Source organism: Pelophylax lessonae (assembly GCF_965119305.1).
Source record: "Pelophylax lessonae genome assembly, chromosome: 4".
Classification (NCBI taxonomy): domain Eukaryota; kingdom Metazoa; phylum Chordata; class Amphibia; order Anura; family Ranidae; genus Pelophylax; species Pelophylax lessonae.
The window spans coordinates 98,088,054-98,108,554 of record NC_138771.1 but is presented as its reverse complement, the minus strand read 5'-3'; the positions used below and the strand labels follow the sequence as shown (position 1 = coordinate 98,108,554).

At 48.2% G+C, this 20,501-nt stretch overlaps 1 protein-coding gene across 5 annotated transcripts in view; it reads left to right on the top strand.

Moving 5' to 3' along the window:
• The window catches only part of NEDD4 (NEDD4 E3 ubiquitin protein ligase), a 519,020-nt gene that overhangs the window by 422,161 nt on the left and 76,358 nt on the right, over positions 1-20,501 (top strand). For all 5 annotated transcript variants that reach the window (XM_082253414.1, XM_082253413.1, XM_082253415.1 and 2 more), the window contains 2 exons: positions 7,407-7,528; positions 20,251-20,321. In XM_082253414.1, coding sequence (XP_082109540.1) covers positions 7,407-7,528; positions 20,251-20,321 — 193 coding nt within the window. The remainder of the gene's footprint in view (positions 1-7,406; positions 7,529-20,250; positions 20,322-20,501) is intronic.

The window sequence follows — 20,501 nt, the reverse complement described above, 5'->3', positions numbered from 1 at the left end:
AGGCAGTTCCGTTTGCTTAGTTTCACGCGAGACCCTTGCAAAGGGAAATTCTTGTCAAGTGGAACAAAGATCCAAAATCCTTGGACACTATGATTCGGTTGAGTTCCAGCACAAGGAGTGCTCTTCTGTGGTGGCTTTGGTTGTTGGCTCTACTCCATGGCAAGTCCTTCCTCCCATCGTATTGGACCGTGGTAACCAGGGATGCCAGCCTGTCCGGCTGGGGAGGAGTGCTTAGGAAGCTGTGTGTACAGGGATCCTGGACCGTGGAGGAGTCCAGACTACCGATCAATATTCTGGAACCCAGAGTGATAAAGCGTTGCCTGAGTCACTGGACAAATTGTATGCAGGGTTGTCCAGTTCGGATTCAATCGGATAATGCCACGGCTGTGGCTTATGACAATCATCAAGGAGGCACCAAGAGTGTCTTGGCGGCCCGGGAGCAGGCTGAGATCCTGAAATGGGCAGAACATTTTGTTCCAGCCCTTTCCGGCATGCATATCCTAGGAGTGGAGAACTGGCAGGCGGATTACCTAAATGGTCAGGTGTTGGATCAGGGGTAATGGTCCCGGCACCCGGAGGTATTTTACCTGCGGTGTGTCCGGTGGGGGACACCCGAGGTGGACCTGTTAGCCTCTCGACTCAACAAGAAGGTACAGAGGTTTGTATTATGAAATATATACTCCAATAGGTGTATATTCTTCGCGCCTATGGATGGCCTACTTAGAGGGGGTAATTAATTGTGAAGGAATAAATTAAAGGGAGGGTAGCAGCTGGTATAGAATATGTGTAGGATGAATGAAGGAAACCCCAAAGTAATTGGGATTATTATAGCGCTTGCTGTTGGGGACCAGGGTGCACAATAATCTAAATAAATGATGTGAAGTCAATATAAATATTGGAACGCAAGCCGGTAGTTACCGCTCTCCACGCTACAGGCACCAATACAGCGGGCGCGATCCTCTAGATTTTAACTTTTCTTGTACTGTTTGATCAGCAACCTTTAATAAAATCCTTCTTATGCCCCGTACACACGTGCAGATTATCTGCAGACTTTTGTCTGCAGACTTACCTTTTCTATGTAGTGCAAGGGCCTGCCGGATTGCATACAAATTGAAAGTGTTTAGGTTTGACCTCATATTATATGGTTTTGGTAAGTCTGCAGACAAAAGTCTGCAGATAATCTGCACGTGTGTATGGGGCATTAACGGTACTGCACTATTTGGAGCAATTATTATTTTTCCCTAACCGGACCCTGAGGACTCCAGCACAGCGTATCCAGGAAGGGGATCTCGGATTGCAGGGGACTACAAAGCCCAGCAGTTGCCATCTCTCGGGCCGAGGAGGCCATCAGACTCTATAGGTCTTTTTGCCATAAGGTAATTAAGACCCACATTCTCTGGTGAGTTTACATCTTTACTATTTCCTGAAGCCATTTCATAGGATTGGCGGTTGGACCACTGGAGGACCCAGCACATAGCACTTGCACTTTTTCTTCCTTTTTTGGCACTGAAGTTTACCTTTCTGCACTTAAGTCACATATGAACTTTGATTGGACTCAATTCAGCACTTATTTTGCACTTTATCGGCACTTATGTGATTTGAATTATTTATAGTCTGACATTTTATGAATATTTATTGATTTTACACTGCAATATTGTGTGACATACTATTATCCAGTTTATGATTTTTTTTAGTCACAAATCAACGTTCTTATATATTTATATTGACTTCACATAATTTATTTAGATTATTGTGCACCCTGGTCCCCAACAGCAAGCGCTATAATAATCCCAATTACTTTGGGGTTTCCTTCATTCACAGAGGTTTGTAGCCAGGTCTCGGGATCCTCTGGCCGACATCACAGATGTTTGTGTAGTCCAGCTGGCATTTTGTGGTGGTTTGCTATTAAAAATAGCACGGCCATGACAGTGGAGCCCTGTGGGCGGCGATTTCGGCGGTGGGAACCCCTCCTCATCCCCGTGTGCTGACTCTCTGGATCTTTTCACATTCTGATCACCGCGCGTGGAGTGCAAATTATCCTGGTGGCTGCAGGTGGCTGTTTCTGCTGGGTGATGAGTCTGATGGGGTTCTCCCCTTCTGCTGGGGATCGCGTAGTGCTTTGTGCCTGGCAACTAGGTGGTGCTGCCAGCATGGTGGGAGTTGTCCCTTTTGCAGTTTTTTTCACTTTTTGTGGGGTCCCCCTGGTAACTCATGGAGTCTTTGGAGCACATTTCCCCACCTGATCCCCTCTCTGAGACTGTAGGGCAATCCGTGTCCCAACCATCAATCGATGCACTGACGGCAGTCCTGGAGTCCTTTGTGTCTCAGGTGGAGGTGGTTTTTGGCGATGGGCTAGCGAAAAGCACCTCCTGCCTTCCCTTATCTCATCTGTCTCAACAGATCATGAATCTGATTAAGCCACCTCGGATGTGGGTCACCCTGCTGGGTCTGCGACCACGCGCCTGGAATCCTCAGATAGGATGATTCCTCCACATCTGACACCGCGCACAAAAGATCCCTAGTGGAAGCACTAATTGTATCTGTGTGTGAGACCTTGAAGATGGAGGACGCAGCTGCGACGGAGGCGCAGGTTCCCTTTGGCACTCACAAGCCATCTATACAAAGGTGTTTCCTTTCCCTGCCTATTTTGACAGAATTGTCGCTAAATAGTGGGGACGACCAGAGCGTCCCCTTGGGGTCCCTAAGCCAAAATTACTAGGCGTTATCCTAGGAGGAGTCCCTTTTTAGGAAATAGACTGTTTCACTGATGGTGGACCCTTCGGTTTCCAGATTGAACAAGGCAACCGTGATTGCAGTTGAAGAGTCCCTGGCCTTTAAGGATCGGGCTGACAGGAAGGCAGATGCTGTGGCCCCCAATATGTACAGTCTGGCTGGTTCTGCACTGAGGCCGGTATTCACCATAGCCCTAATGTCGAAAACTCTGACCGAGTAGGCTAAGCTTTTACGCAGTGACCTGGAGAGAGAACACCTCCCCCCTGCCTTTCCTGAGCTGGAATACCAGCTGGTCCAGGGGCTGCAGTTTATCTGTGATGCCCCTTTGGATGCAGCTCCCCTAGAGGCTTGGCCCTTTGTTTCTGCAGTGGTCCTTTGGTGTGTCTTTTGGCTTAAATGCTGGTCTGCAGACCAGACTTCTAAAAAAAAAAAAAGGCCTTGACTGATCTTCCCTTTCAAGGAGATTGCCTGTTCGGTGCTACATTAGATGACATCATTAAAGGTCTCACAGAGGGAAAGAGTACTTTTCTTCCGCAGGGTACTAAGGGCAAGGAACCCCCTAGTAGATGTGGGTCCTCTTTCTCAGCTCATAAGCGTTTTTTTTTGTCCCTCAGGTGCGATTGACAAGGGCTGGAAGCCTTTCAGGGCCTCCTCTGGGGGATCCAAACGAACCTGGTCTGGCAAGCGGAAAGCGGGCTTCTCCAGATCCGCTGACAAGGCTCCTTCAGCATGAAGGTGAGTCCTTACCTGTGTCGAGGGTGGGGGGACGTCTTTGTTGGTTTCCGGACCCGTGGACTTCCCTGGTACAAGACAAGTGGGTCCATAAAGTCATTCAGTCTGGCTACAAAATCGAATTTCACTCTTGTCCCCCGGCAAGGTTCTTTCTTTCCAACTTGCCCCTGTCCCTGAACCATTTACAGGGTCTGTTTTGGGTGGTACAAGCACTTTTGCTTCAAAGAATGATTGTTCCGGTTCCGACTTCGGAACGTTTTCAGGGTTTTTACTCTAACTTGTTTACAGTTCCCAGGAAGGAAGGCAAGGTGCGTCCAATCCTGGACCTCAAGGCGCTGAATTGTTTTGTGCGGGTGCAGAAGTTCAGGATGGAGTCCATTTGCACGGTGGTGGCATCCCTGCATCAGGGGGATTTTCTTGTCTCTATCGATATCGAGGATGCTTACCTTCACATTCTAACATGTGCCGGTCACCAGGGCTTCCTCTGCTTTGCCCTGGGAGAGGAGCATTATCAGTTTGTTGCGGTACCCTTTGGTCTCGCCTCTGCTCCTCAGGTCTTCACAAAAGTGTTAGCCCCAGTGCTAGCATTGTTACACCAACGGGGGGATCGCGGTACTGGGCTACTTGGACAACCTCTTCCTGCAAGCGGAGTCTCCTACTGAGCTGGTGGAAAACCTGGAAATCACCATATGAAATCTGAGGGAGTTCGGCTGGATTCTGAATTTTCAGAATTCTGCTCTGATTCCATCCACAAACTATGAACTATCTGGGCTCTGGACTCGGCCTTAGCCATGGTGTCCCGTCCTCTGGACAAACTCCAGAAATTGCAGGCTGCTATTCGTTTCCTGCTGTCGAGCAGATGGTCATCCCTCCGGACTTGCATGTGGATGCTGGGCCTGATGGTGTCTCCTTTCGAGGCGGTTTCGTGTGCACAGTTCCATGCAAAGGGAGATTTTGGCCAAATGAAACAAGAATTGGCAGTCTCTGGACAATCTGATGTGGCTGAGCCGGAGAACAAAGTAGACCCTGATATGGTGGCTTTGTTCTCCGGTGCTTTGGCTGGGCAAATCCTTCCTCCCCTTGTATTGGACAGTGGTCACCAGGGATGCCAGCCTGTCTGTCTGGGGAGGCGTCCTCTGCAAAAATTCTGCTCATGGAATCTGGACACTGGAAGAGTCCAGACTACCAATCAATGTCTGGGAACTCTGAGCGATCAGGATCTGTGCCTGGACCATTGGACAGATCGTCTTCAGGGATGTGCAGTGCGCATTCAATCAGACAAAGCCACGGCCGTGGCTTATGTCAATCACTAAGGGGGCACAAAAATTGTCCTGGCAGCTCTGGAGGTAGCCGGCATTCTAAGGTGGGCAGAACGGTTTGTTCCAGCCCTCCGCCGTACACATTCCTGGGGTGGAATACTGGCAGGCAGATTACCCCAGTCGGCAGGCATTGGACCAAGGGGAGTGGTCCCTTCATCCAGGGGTTTTTCATCAGTTACGTCTCAGGTGGTGTATGCCTGAGGTGGATTTGTTGACATCTTGGCTCAAAAGAAAGGTGCAGAGGTTTGTGACTCATTCACAGAATCCTCTGGCGGATGCCACAGATGTGCTGGTGGCACCGTGGGATCAGTATCGTCTGATTTACGCCTTCCCTCCTCTCAAGCTCCTGCCAAGACTTCTACGCAGGATCGAGCCAAAAGGGATTTTGGTCATCTTAGTGGCTGTGGACTGGCCTCCCTGGGCTTGGTACGATGATCTGGTGCGGCTGGACATTTCTTGGAAGCTTCCTCTCAGGGAGGATCTGCTGTCCCAATGACCAATCTTCCATCCTGCTTTACAGTCACTGGCTTTGACAGCTTGGCTGTTGAATGCCAGGTGCTAGTGGATAGAGGTTTATCTGAGTCGGTGATTCCAACGCTGTTAAAATCTAGGAAATCTACTTCTAGGGAGATCTACCATTGTACGTGGAAGATGTACATTGCGTGGTGTGAGTCTCTTGAAGTTCATCCTCGCTCCTTCTCGGTGGGTAGGATCTTGACCTTCCTTCAACAGTGGTTTGAACAGAAATTGGCCTTGAGTACCATAAGGGTCAGGTGTCGGCTTTGGCGGTCTTCTTCCAACGACCCTTGACCACACACTCCCAGGTGTGTACCTTTCTTCAGGGTGTTCGATATTTGGTTCCTCCAGTGTGGTCTCCGTTACCGCCTTTGGTCCTTTGCACCTCAATTTGGTGCTTTCGGTCCTCCAGAAGCCTCCCTTTGAGAATCTTCGAGAGATTCTCTTGCTTACGCTGTCTGCAGGGTGTCGGAACTGGCAGCGTTATCCTGTCACCTTACTTGGTGATTTACAGGGATAAGGTGGTTCTTTGCCCCTGTCCATCGTTCCAAAGGTTGTCTCTGATCTTCATTTAAATTAAGACATTATGTTGCCTTCCCTGTGTCCCAGGCCAAAACATCCAAAGGAAATAGCTTTGCATGCCTTGGATGTGGTCCAGGCAATTTGGGTGTACCTGGCAGCTAGAGTCTTTGAGGAAGTCAGACTCACTATTTGTGCTCATGGTTGGGTCTCGAAAAGGGCAGTCCGCTTCCTCTGCGACCATTTCCAGATGGATCAGACAGACAGTTATTCAGGCCTATTCTATCAGGGGTCAGGTTCCTTGTTTGCTTGAGTAAGGCGCACTCTACTCGGACACTTAGTGCCTCCTGGGCCTCCTGTCATCAGTGATGCAGATTTGCAAGGCGGCCAACCTGGTCAGCTGTGCACACTTACACAAAATTCTATAAAGTAGATCTGTTGGCATCTGTGGATACTTCTTTTGGCTGCAAGGTTTTGCAGGCTGCTGTTTAGAGGATCTGGTCCTTCTTGAGGATGTATTGTTTTTTTCAGGTGGGCTCCAGTTGTTTTGGTTGAGCTCCTGTTGCCTGGTTGGCTACTGTTTAGCCTTGGGAATTTATTTTTAGCTCTTCCCACCCCTCATGCCCAACACTGCTTTGGGACATCCCAATGGTTAAGAAGATCAGGAGCTGTGTCTGTCAATGAATGAAAGAGAAAATGGGATTTTTGACTTACCGTAATATCCATTTCTCTGATGTTCGTTGACGAACACAGCACCCACCCCTCTGTGGAGTTGTAATTCTTCTGACACTGCTTGTAACAAAACTGAGTACCTATTGCTGAGAGAGGGGGTATACCCCCTGGGACTGGCCATAGGCGTAGCCAGATTCTTTTTCTGCCTAGTGTCCTACTCCTGTAGAGGGCAGTATAACCCAATGGTTATGAAAATCAGGAGCTGTGTCCGTCAATGAACATCAGAGAAATGGATTTTACAGTAAGTCAAAAATCCCTTTTTTTTTTTAACTGGGGCATTTTTAAAAGCCACGGTATGAATACCACGTGACATAAAAAATGGCAAAACCCATAATTGTATTGTTTAGGGCCTCTGCTTTAAAAAAACATATAATGTTTGGGGGTTATAACTAATTTTCTTGTAAAAAAAAAGATACTGATTTTTACATGTAAACAAAAGTGTCAGAAAAATGCCTGAAGCTGAAGTAGTTAACCCCAGACATGTTCTGATATGTAACACCATATAGTCTTTGTAAGCCTTTCCCAATGTTCCACCAATAAAGTAGTTGTTAACAAGTGCCAATTTTCCTGCAAAATAAAATGTATTTTCCTGATAAACTTCAGCAGGAAGATTAGCTCAAATCGTTCTGGAAAATATGCTAATACCCTGCAATTTTATGGGCAACATTCTGTCACTTCTTTCAATTTAAAGAATGTCAGCAAGTAATGTACATCTTCCATGTAAATGGTACTTAAAAAGTAACATACAATATGAAAAGTGTCTTAATAATTATATTAGCACCATTAGCATCCTATTATGTAACTAAATTTTCATGTCGGAGAATATTGACACCAATTTCTGATTCTCTTTTACAGTGATAATTATACATTGCAGATAAATCCAAACTCTGGCCTGTGCAATGAAGACCATCTTTCCTATTTCAAATTTATTGGTCGTGTGGCTGGGATGGCAGTCTACCATGGAAAGCTGCTAGATGGTTGGTTTGTGCTTTATATAACTTTCCATAACCATAGTATTAGGTAACATAGGGACACGTTCTTTCTTCCTTAGACAAGGACTGATAAGTATATATGTTTACTTAATAGATGACATGTGATATGCTTAGGTTAACAGAAGTTGTTTTGCTGGTCATAAGACGGGAAGGTACTTAGAATGTGATCCACTGGTTCACAAGCCCTGTATACACATAATTCTTTTTTTTTTTTTCAGTGTTTTTCTGACTTGAAAACTGTTTATCATAGATTTGAAATAAAATAATGGAAAGCGGTTAATAAATAGCCAAGTACAAAGTATATCCAAACATAAATTTGTTTTTATGAGTCCACTCATAGACGAATAATGCTAAATGAAATGCTTAGAATTTGTGAGCCGAATAAAAACGTTACTATATATAATTTTTTATTCCTAAATGTCCTACCTGTTTTTAAAAAAAAACATTTGCTTTGTAAGTAACTTAAAGTGATTCTAATGGTTAAAATGAAAAAGAAAAAAAAAAAACTAGCAAACGTGTTATACTTACCTGCTCTCTGCAATGGTTTTGCACAGAGCAGCCCTGATCCTCTTATTTTTGGGTCTCCATTGCCAATTCCGGCTGCTCCTCCTCCCCCCTGCCGAGTGCCCCCAATGGCAAGCCTCTTGCTATGGGGGCACTCAAGCAGGCTCGCTCCTGTAAATGGACATTGTTCATTCACAGGAGCGATAGGGATGCTAGTTCCATTGACCTGGTGGTCCCCAAAGGATTCCCCTAATTTTCAGGAATTTCCTCCTACTTCCTGTTTCACTATAGGACAGGACCTGAAGGAAAAACTCTGCAATGGGAAACAGATAGCTAAAACAAAATCTGATGGGGATTATAACCCACCCTTTCTGTATCCAAAATGGAACAAAAACGTTTTACCTTCAGTTCTGCTTTAATGCATAGAAAATCTGCTTTTAGAACCACTTTAACAGTTACGGAAGTAAATGCATTATCTCAGGTGTACAGTACAGGACACAGCAAAGTATTTATAGACCCTGGGTTGTAGGCTTGTGCCTCAGATGATTGGACACTAGAACGCTCTTGAGATCACCCCCACCCTCAGGGTGCCTCCCCCCTTAGTTTTTTTGCTAGTTTCCTGAGGTGGTGGATGGCCAACACAGGTGGCGAAGAAGTGGCACAGTGCATTACATTAGCACTAATGCAATTTGTTGCACTTTATTCATCTTGAATGGTCACTTTTTTTTTTTGCATCTTTTGTGCACTTTACAGAGTCTATTGCACACCTATGATCGTTTCTGGGGTTACCCCTGTCCCTTTTCTGTAGGTCTATTTGTAAATGCATCAAAGTTGAAGGGAAACTCCAGTCAAAAATGATTTTTTTTCCTATTAATAGTATGTTAAATATCTTTATCTGTGATAATATTCATTTTCTGGCTAGCTGCATGTGTCTTTCTTAGACAGGCATGCCTAAACCTACCCAGCCCCACCTCTATCCCTACTATCCTTCACAGAACATGATCTCCTGTCTTCTTAGCCTGGTTTAGGCTAGCAGCTTTTCCTGAGAGAGAGGGAGGGGGTCACGTGACCGGTGCAGTATACAAAAGAAATAGTGTACAAAGGAATATTTTTGAAAGTTTAGAAGGATACAGATCAATTTCTATTGCTCATTACATGTGAGTATTGAGTTTAAGGACCCGTTTCCACTAGTGTAACTTGTCATGTGACTTAGGACTCATAAAGGTTTTGACCTGAAGAAGAGGCCTGCCCCCGAAACATGTAGTTGTCCTACAGCTGACTTTCCCTTATTCTCCCATCCACGCCGAGGTCTGCTCAGTGTCGCACTCCTTCGCTGCCCTTGCATTACCGACACAGGCTTCCAGTTCCGCCAGACCCGTGACATAATTTCCAGGCGACATGCGCGGCTCCCATCGTGGGCCACACTGCACTCTCCTTGCACTCTGGGTAACTTGGGCAGCCGCAGCTGGCACATACAAGAACCCACTCCTGCACAGGTTCCTTCACCGGCATGTGAGATGTGAGACCTCTTCCCGCACAGATGCTGTTTCAGCATCTCCTCTTGTCCTATTCAGCCGAGTGGTCACCCCTGGAGTCCTTGGATTTTCCTGTTACATATGCAGCTACCTCCCCCAGGTACTTTATCTGCTGGCCCAGTGTTGGTGTGCACAGTTGGTTCATACTTTGCGTGCAATGCTCAATAAACTGATAATGTCTTATTTTTTAAGAAACTGGTGTTTTAATTTCATTTAAGAGTCGCACTAGTATAAACGTAGCCACTAGGCTAGAGTGCGACTTTGAAGTGTGACTTTGAGTGCAGCTTTGATCCAACTTTTCACTCACTTTATCAAAGTTGCATCAAAGTAGTGCAGGTACCTTTTCAAGGTCGCTGATTTTCAAAGTCGCATAGATGGTAACAGGTGCCTTTGAAATCAATGGGCTCTGACTTGTCATGCGACTTTGTGTGTCCAAAATCGCATGACAAGTCGCACTAGTGGAAACGTAGACCTAGTGTGGTTGCCTGTACTATGATCATTGTAGACTGAGAGCTGAGACCCCAGAGCACTTCCAGCTACACTGACAGTGTCCAGCTTACTTCTCCTATGGTAGTTTTCATTCAAAGCCCAGCACAGCTATACTGTATATGTGCACTGCACCTTCCCCCACCGTGTCCTGTGTGAATTATTTCTTAATTTTTTCATGAATTTGGATGTACAGTGCATACTTACTGATGAGAGAACACTGGGCGGGACCCTATGATCCGCTCCTCCCATTCTGTATACGCACACTGGCTACACAGGTCCCTCCCTGGAAGTAATGTCACTAGCTTTCAGTAACCACACCCACTTGGACTCAGCAGGAAGAGGAATTGAAGTCATGGGACAGCACTGAATACTGCAAAATACAGGTAGCAAAACTGTGATTTTGACACATAAGGCTGAACTCTGCTCACATTAATGATTGCAGGGGAGAATTTAAAGGTATTAGGCTGTACTTCCACTTCAAGATTGCACAAACTAGATCCTTCAGCTTAATTTTTAATCCAATCTCCTTTACACCATCTTCTGTCTACTGTGGGACCCTGCCCTGAGGGACTCCACACTGACAGAACCCAATCACGGGAACTTATTAATTAGTACCAGTGGTGGATCCCTACTTTCTGACCTCCTTTTAGACAGTAGTCATGCCTTAGACTTTCCTAACGTCACTGGCACCCCTAAAAAGAAAGTTTGTTTCCATTACCCAAAAGAACTACTCTAGACATATAATTCTTACTAGAGGTTATGCGCTTCCCAATATCATGTAGGGGTTCTTCTCAGGTACCACACCCTAGATGGCCTCAAGGTTTTCTCTCGTTTTTAAGTTCTTTATGGACATTCTGTCTTCCTCCCAACAGCACAAGCTGAACAGGGATCTGTCTCAGAGGCCTACGTTTCTTTCAGTTTTATCGCTTAGCCACTAAGGAAAACCTTTTTCAACAACCTTGCGGTGGTCCATTTATGTTCTTAGGGCCCACTATACATATACATTATAGCTGTGTGTGTAAATGTAAGTTTTCTCTTACGTCCTCTGACAGTCGCCGCCCACTCATTCAGTCTTCACCCATGGGTATTGACCTCTTATCCATAGGAGCAAGCTAGGCATAAGACTTGTTAGAAACAAAGCAATTTACATAGACACACCTGTAGGGGGCTGTCCCACTGGTCCAATACCCCCCTGCTATCAGCATTCCCAACTCTGTTTGTCTTCTGCCTAGTTAGGAGTAAGATAGGCTATCCCTGTGCTGGGGCTACGGTCTCAGCCTTTCTTCTGTTTTTTATTACTTTTATTTTATACAAAGTGTTTTCTTGCACTACTAGCTTTTTATTTGTTCCTGCGCTAGTTAGTCGGATCTTCGGAAGAAGATCCGAAGATCCAGGACGCTCTGTGGCGGGTTCCTTGCTGAAACCTATTTTCGCCTCCGTCATGGTGTCTCAGGCTGTGGTAGATTAGGCCAAGCTGCTCAGACGCACCCTCTTGGCTGATTCCGCCCCTCCTACTACTTTGGAGATGGTGGACCAGATTATTTAGGCTGTTCTGTACCTGTGTGATGCCCCTTTAGCCGGTGTCGCGGTGCTTACCCGTCGCTTGGTATTCCTGAAGAGCTGGTCGGCTGACCAGACTTCCAGGAAGACGGTGTCTGACATCCCTTATTCGTGGACTCGCCTTTTTGGGGACTCCCTGGACGAATTGGTTAAAGGGGTCACTGGGGGCAAGAGCACTCTGCTGCCTCAGAATCCCAAGGGTAAGTTTTTCCGCGGTAAGCGGGGCCCTTTCTTTAAACCAAATCAGGGGTCCTTTCGTGCCTTCAAAGCACAGGACAAGGGGAAACCCTTCATGGTGGCCAGAGGAAGCCTTGGGCGGGGAAGTCAAAAGCCGCCCAAGCTCGCGCATTGGCCCAGTCCAACCCCACCTGAAGGGATGCCCTCACTCGTTACAGTAGTGGGGGGACGTCTGCGCGTTTTTATCGAACCTTGGCTGCTTCGGATTCCGAACAGGTGGGTTCAGGAAATCATTCGATCAGGTTACAAGATCGAATTCCTTTCGCGGCCAGTGGACAGGTTCTTTCCCTCAAATCTTCATTTGACCCCAGATCTTTGCAAAATCTTCATCGGGCGGTTCAGGATCTTCTCCCACAGGTGTGATCGTCCCGGTGCCACATCGGGACAGATTTCGGGGGTTTTACTCCAATCTGTTCACTGTGCCCAGAAAGGAGGGCAAGGTACGTCCAATTCTGGACTTGAAAGCTCTGAACCGCTTCGCGCGGGTTCAAAAATTCCACATGGAATCCCTCCGTTCGATGGTAGCCTCCCTGAGCCTGGGAGATTTCCTGGCTTCCATCGACCTCAAGGATGCGTATTTACACATCCCCATCTTCGAGGGTCATCAGAGGTACCTCCAATTCGCAATCGAGGAGGAACACTATCAGTTTGTGGCGTTACCTTTCGGTCTCGCTTCGGCTCCAAGGTTGTTTACCAAAGTGCCGGCTCCTGTTCTAGCCCTGTTTCGGGCGCAGGGCGTTGCGGTCTTGGGATATCTGGACGATCTCCTGTTAAGGTCGAGTGCCAGCCAGAGCCTACTACGCGATCTGTCCACTACGGTTCAGACGCTCCAGGAGTTCGGGTGGACCATCAACGTTCAGAAGTCGACTTTGTCTCCTTCTGTTCACCTCCCTTACTTGGGGATGGTCCTGGACTCCGCCCAAGCAAAAGTGTTTCTGCCGGAGGACAAGCTCCGGACTCTGCAGAACGAGGTCAGGTCCCTCAGGGACAGCGAATCCTCGTCACTCAGGACCTGCATGTGGTCCCTGGGATTGATGGTGTCAGCCTTTGAGGCGATACCGTTTGCACAGTTCCACACACGATCTCTCCAAGCGGAGATCCTGGCCAGGTGGGACAGGCATCCTCAATCCTTGGAAAAGAGGATATCTTTGAGTCGCCAAGCCAGAGAGGATCTTCTGTGGTGGCTCCAGTCTCCGGCCATGACGGAGGGGAAGTCTTTCCGGCCGTTGTTGTGGACGGTGATCACCACGGACGCCAGCCTATCGGTGCTGGGGTGGCGTTCTGGGCACTCTGACTGCCCAGGGCACTTGGTCGGAGGAGGAATCCTCCCTGCCGATAAATATCTTGGAACTGCGAGCGATCAGACTGTGCTTGCTCCGTTGGTCGGATCATCTTCGGGGCCGCCCTGTGCTGGTGCAGATGGACAACGCCACTGTGGTGGCTTACATCAATCACCAAGGGGGCACCAGGAGTGCCCGGGCGGCCCAGGAAGTGACCAAGATTCTGTCTTGGGCCCGAGACACACTCCCCGGCGATTTCGGCAGTTCACATTCTGGGTGTGGAGAATTGGCAGGCCGATTATCTGAGCCACCAGACCCTGGACCAGGGGGAATGGTCCCTACACCCGGAGGTGTTTCAGATGCTGTGTGCGAGATGGGGGTCCCCAGATGTGGATCTGTTTGCATCCCTGCTATACAACAAGGTAGGAAGGTTCGTGGCAAGAACGCGCGGTCCTCTGGCAGACGCCTCAGATGCGCTGGTGGTGCCTTGGAATCAGTATCGCCTGATTTATGCCTTCCCCCCGATTCAGTTGTTGTCCAGGTTCCTTCGCAGGTTGGTCTCGGAACCAAAGTTGTTGATTCTGTTGGCCCCGGACTGGCCGCGCCGGTCTTGGTACGCGGACATCATGCAACTGGTCTTCGAGCTTCCCTGGCGGCTCCCGTTACGGGACGATCTGCTGTCTTAGGGGCCGATCTTCATCCTGCTTTACGGTCGCTGGCTTTAACGGCGTGGCTGTTGAAAGCCAGGTTCTGAGAGATCGAGGTCCCTCTTCGGCGGTCATTCCTACCCTGCTTAAGGCTAGGAAGGCCTCGTCCGGTAAGATCTATTACCGTACCTGGAAGGCTTATTTTGCCTGGTGAGTCCAGGGGCATCCATCCTCGCTCCTTTTTGGTGGCGAGGGTGCTGGCCTTCCTGCAAACTGGTGTGGACCAGCGTCTTGCGCTGACCACAATTAAGGGTCAGTTGTCTGCGCTGGCAATCCTTTTCCAACGCCCCTTGGCGTCAAACTCTTTGATACGCACCTTTATTCAGGGTGTGCGTCACTTGGCTCCTCCTAGGACAGCGCCTTTACCTCCTTGGGATTTGAATTTGGTCCTGTCCGTTTTACAACGGCCTCCCTTTGAGAACATCAGGGAGATTCCTCTGCCTGTGCTGTCCCGAAAGGTTGCCTTTCTGGTGGCGATCACATCTGCTCGCAGAGTGTCGGAGTTGGCGGCTCTGTCTTGCCGTTCCCCTTACCTGGTGGTTCATAGGGATAAGGTGGTCTTGCGACCTAACCAATCTTTCCTACCTAAGGTGGTGTCGGATTTTCACCTTAACTAGGATATTGTCCTGCCTTCGCTGTGTGCGAATCCTAAGCATCCTAAGGAGTTTGCTTTGCATTCCTTGGATTTAGTCCGGGCGATCAGGGTGTACCTGGCGTCTACTGAATCCTTCAGGAAGTCGGATTCCCTTTTTATCCTTCCCGAGGGCCCTAGGAAGGGTATGGCTGCGTCTGCGGCAACCATTTCTAAATGGATCAGGCATACGATTGTACAGGCCTATTCTATTAGGGAACGGGTTCCCCCCTTCCCTGTCAAGGCGCACTCTACCAGAGCGGTGAGTGCGTCATGGGCTTTCCGCCATCAGGCTTCGGTGGCCCAGGTGTGCAAGGCAGTGACTTGGTCGTCCGTGCACACCTTTTCCAAATTCTATAAACTTGACGTTTTGGCATCAGCAGATGCCTCCTTTGGCCGCAAAGTTCTGTGTGCGGCAGTGCCTTAAGGGGGCCTTGGCGTTGGCCGGTCCCCTTCTGTTGAGGTTGTTTTCTCCCCTTTGTTTATTTGCTTTCCTGGGTTGTTTGCTCCAGTAGAGCTTTTCTGTTACTCAGAGTTTTAACCTTTCTGCTCAGATAAGGTTCCTTTCTCTGACCTGGGTGCTGCGTTGCCTTTGTGACGGTTGCGCTTCCCACCCCTCATGTCTACACTGCTTTGGGACATCCCATTGGTGAAGACTGAATGAGTGGGCGGCGACTGTCAGAGGACGTAAGAGAAAACTGAATTTTTGTAAAATCTTACCGGAAAATTCCTTTCTCTGAGTCCTCTGACAGTCACCGCCCCCACCCCTCTAAGTGGGGTTCTTTTGGACTTTTAACTGCTTGCTACGAAATTGAGTTGGGAATGCTGATAGCAGGGGGGTATTGGACCAGTGGGACAGCCCCCTACAGGTGTGTCTATGTAAATTGCTTTGTTTCTAACAAGTCTTATGCCTAGCTTGCTGCTATGGATAAGAGGTCAATACCCATTGGTGAAGACTGAATGAGTGGGCGGCGACTGTCAGAGGACTCGGAGAAAGGAATTTTACGGTAAGATTTTACAAAATCTCTGTTTATTGCCACCACTTCATTACCTGATTATTCCCCCATATCCTATAGGATTACCCCATATTTGGACAATAGTGGCTCCGGTTACCCTGATTGCAGCAACACTTTAAGGCAGGATTTGTTAACCCTTAATGGTGGGCACCTGTTGCCTAGTTTTTTTCCCACCCCAAATTTGTTGTTTGTGGACATGGTCCCCATGGTCTGTGACTATTTTGCCCGTGTCCTGTACTGTCTGATGAAGATAAGAATTTTGACATTCTTATTTTGGAGTACAGTACAGGATACAGGTAATACCCCACCCCTTTCTCATACGCACGCACACACACATGCATGCACACAATTTACCTAATTAATCTGCTAAAAACTGAGGCAGGGTTATAGGGGGAGGTACCCCAAGGGGATGTGTCCTCAAGAGCTTGCCAGTGTCCGATCACCTGAAGGTACAAGCTGATAACCAAGGGTTTTTGAATACTTTGAGCCTTATACTGCACTCCAAGATATGGAGTTTAAATATAAGTCAAAATTTATTTTCTCTTCCATTCATTGACAGACACAGCTCCATATTCTTTACCTTAGCATTATGCTGCCCTCTGCAGGAGTAGGATTAGGCAGACAACACAAAAGCTGGGCTACGCCCCATGGGCTGTCCTCGGCTGGCATAATCCCCCTCTCTGCTTAGAGATACTCGGTTCTTGTTTGCCTAGTTCAGGACAGTCGATTGCGACATAGCACCACTGGACGGGGCTGGCCTGCAAGTTAAATGTCTCCCACGGTCGCATACGACCGTGTCTTGGCCTGAGTCACAGCGTTCCTTCTGGCTGACTGCTCCCCCACTTCAGTGCAAAGAGGTTCAAGTCTCTAGTGGCGAGGAGGGACTCCTCCTCTCCTTCCCTGGATGCGGTGTGGAGCGCTGGTACTTCCTGGGCTGGTTGATCCCTCCAGGGTTCTCTTGTTTACTATGGTTGGTGCCTTGTTGCGGCCTGTTTTGGCCTCCGCTCTGGTGTCTCAGGCACTGACGGTGTGGGCGATGCTTTTGCGTCTGGCCATGGGGGGCGGCCAGTATGGCAAACTGTTGGATCGGTTGGTCCAGGGTCTGTAGTTTGTCTGCGATGCATCTTTGAATGCGGTTCCCGTAAGTCTCTAAGCTATCTGTCTCGGCAATGGTACTTTTTTGTGGCTGAAGTGTTGGTCTGCGGATCAAACCTCCAAAAAGGCCCTGACTGAATTGCCTTTTCAGGGTGAGCACCTCTTCGGGGCTAGGCTGGATGACATCATTAAGAGTCTGACGGGAATTAGAGTACTTTCCTTCTACAGTCTGGGAAGGTGCCTCGCCGGCGGCGTGGGACCTCCTTTTCAGCCCACAAGAAGTTTTTTCGTCCCGACCTTCGGGAGGTTTCTGGTGGCCTTGGTCTGGCAATCAAGAGGGCAGGCTTCTCCAGACCTGCTGACAAGGCCCCTTCGGCATTAAGGTTTGCCCCTATCCATGTCTGGGGTGGGGGAACGTCCTCGCTGGTTCCGGGGTCGTGGACCTCCTGGGTCAGCGACCAGTGGGTCCACGAGGTGATTGTATCTGGTTCCAAGACAGAATTCTGTTCTTGTCCTTCAAAAAGGTTCTTTCCTTCCAATGTGCACCTGCCCCCAGATCGGCTGCAAGCTCTGTTGTGGACAAGGCAGGACTTGTTGTCCCAGGGCGTGATAGTCTCGGTTCCGGTGTTAGAATGTTTTCGGGGGTTTTGTTCGTACCCTTTTTTGGTTTCAAGGAAGGAGGGCAAAGCTCATCCTGATTCTGGACCTCAAGGTCCTGAACCATTTTGTGTGGGTGCAATAATTCAAGATGGAGTCCATTTGGATGGTGGTGGCGTCCCTGCATCCAGGGAGTGCCCTGGCTTCTTTGGAGGACAAAGATGCCTACCTGCACATTCCAATTTGCACCCAGCATCAGCGATTCCCCTGCTTTGCTGTGAGAAATGAGCACAATCAGTTTGTGACGTTCCCCTTTGGTCTAGCCTCCGCTCCTCGGTTCTTCACCCAAGTGTTAGCCCCAGTCTTACGGTTGCTGTGTCAGCGGGGAGTTGCTGTGCTGGGGTACCCGAACGACCTAATTTTTGCGAGCAGAGTCTCCATCGGCTCTGACGGTCGATGTGGAAATTACTCTCCAGACTTTTTGGGAGATTGGGTGGATTCTGAATTATCGGAAGTCTGCCCTGGTTCCAACCAGGAGATTGGATTTTCTGGGTGCTGACTCTGGATTCAGCTCTAGCTGGAGTGTTCCTTCCTCTGGAAAAGTTGCAGAAGTTGCATTCTGCAATTCAACTGTTGCTAGCCCAGAAGTGGTCGTCCCTTCGGGTGTGCATGCGAGTGTTGGGACTGATAGTTTATACCTTTTTGAGGCAGTTCCGTTTGCACAGTTCTACATGGGACTCTTTCAAAAGGAGATTATGGTCAAATGGGACAAGTGTCCCAAGTCGCTGGACAATGTGAGTCGAGCGGCAAATAGTTCTCTGGTCTAGTGGCTGCGCTCCCCGACCTTGCTACAGGGCAAATCCTTTCTCCCCTTATACTGGACAGTGGTCACGACAGATGCCTGTCTGGGTGGGTAGGGGCTGAACTTGGACCAGAGCTGTTGGACATTGGATGAGTCCAGATTGCCCATCAATGTTTTGTAACTTCAAGCTTTGCCTGAATGATTGGATGGAGCAGCTCCTGGTGCAGATTCAGTCAGACAACGCCATAGCTGTGGCTTATTTAAATCTCCTGGGCAGCACAAAGGGTGTGTTAGTGGCCCTGGAAGTGTCCGGAATCCTCCAGTGGGCCGAATGGTTTGTTCTGGGGAAGAAAATTGGAAGGCAGATTTACACAGTTGTCAGGCGTTGGACATGGGGGAATGGTCCCTTTATCCGGACGAGTTTCATCAGATTTATCTGTGGTGTGGCGCCCCCAAGATCAATCTGTTGGCATCTCAGCTCAATAGACAGGTGGCGAGGTTCATGGCCAGGTCCCGAGATCCTCTGGCAGACGCCATGGATGCTCTGGGCGGTACCATTTAATTTACGCCTTTCCTCCACGCCAGCTTCTTCCGCAACTTCTACACAGGCTCGAGGCCGAAGAGATTCCGGTCATTCTGGTGGCTCCAGACTGGCCTCGCTGGTCTTGGTACGTTGACCTGGTGCGACTGGTCGCCGATGTCCCCTGGAGGCTTCCTCTCATGGATGATCTGTTGTCTCAGGGGCCGTTCTTCCATCCTTTTTTTTACGGTTGCTAGCTTTAACGGCCTGGCTGTTGGGAGCCAGGTGCTGAAGGACAGGGGCTTGTCTGTGTCGGTGATTTCGACCAAGTTGCAGGCAAGGAAATCAAAGTCTTGAAAGCTTTATCATCGACCATGGAAGGCGTACATTTCCTGATGTGAAGTTCGAGGAGTCCATCCTCATTCCTTTTCGGTGGCTCAGATGCTGGCCTTTCTTCAACAAGGTGTTGATCAGAAACTGGCTTTGAGAACCATGAAAAGCCAAGTGTCTGCCTTGGCAGTCTTTTTCAAAGATCTTTGGCTTCCCATTCATTGGTGCCTACTTACCTTCAAGGGATTCTTCTTTTTACTCCACCTGCATGTTTTCCTCTGCCACTGGATTTTGAACCTGGTTCTATCGGTTCTTCAAAAATGCTCTCTTTTACTTTTACTTACGCTGTCCTAATAGGTGCCTCTGCTCGCAGTGTGTCAGAGTTGGCGGTTTTGTCTTGTTGTTCTCCCTATCTGGTGGTTCACAGGGATAAGGTGGTCCCGTGACTACTGCTGTAGTTTCTCCTGAAGGCTGTTTCTGATTTCCATTTGAATGAAGACATTGTGCTGCCATCCTTGTTTCCCAGGCTGGCTCATCCCAGGGATTTGCATTGCATACTCTGGCTGTTGTTCGAGCAATTCGGGTATATTTGCTAGCCCCTGAGTCCTTTTGGAGGTCAGACTCGCTCTTTGTGATTACGAACGGACCGCGGAAGGGGCTTTCTTCTTCCTCTGCTACCATTTCCACATGGATCAGACAGACAGCAACCCAGGCTTTTTTGCCTAAGGGTTGGTTTCCACCCCTTCCCTGTGACGGCACATTTTACTCGGGCACTTGGTGCTTCTCGGGCTTTCCGTCATCGGTGGCCACTTGGTTGTCAGTGCGCACTTTTTCAAAGTTTTACAAAGTGGATATTTGGGCATCTGTGGATGCCTCCTTTGGCTGAAAGTTTTGCAGGCTGCGATTTAGAGGGTCTGTTTTCCCTCTTGAGGGTGTATTTCAGGTTGGGCTCCTGTTGTTCTATTTGAGCTACTATTACCTGGATTGGCTTGTGTTTAGCTTTGGGTTTGTTTTCCCACCCCTCATGTTTGGCGCTGCTTTGGGACATCTCTATGGTACAGAATATGGAGCTCTATAATCCTTTTCTCTGAGTTCATTGACAGACACAGCACCCACCCCTCTAAGGAGTTTTTATGCTTCTGTTACCGCTTGTTACAAAACTGAGTATCTCTAAGCAGAGAGGGGGATTATGCTAGCTGAGGACGGCTCACGGCGTGTAGCCAAGCTTTTCGGTTGTCTGCCTAGTCCTACTCCTGCAGAGGGCAGCATAACCCTATGGTACAGAATATGGAGCTGTGTCTGTCAATGAACTCAAAGAAAAGGATTTTATGGTGAGTACAAAAATCCTATTTTATTTGCCAGTTCATTGTATGAATTTTCTAAACATCTATATTCTTTTTCCAGGGTTCTTCATTCGACCATTTTATAAAATGATGCTTCAGAAGGCAATAGCACTGACTGACATGGAATCTGTGGTATGTATCGATTATTGTAATGCAAGTATTAGTATGTCATGCACTGCAGTTCATATAAATATTTGTGATATTCTGGAAAAAAAAAATATTTGTGGTATATGTATGACTTATAGGCTAACTCCTGATAACGGTCAACCAAAGCTCCAAACGTATATTTTTACTACAACTATGCAAGTCATT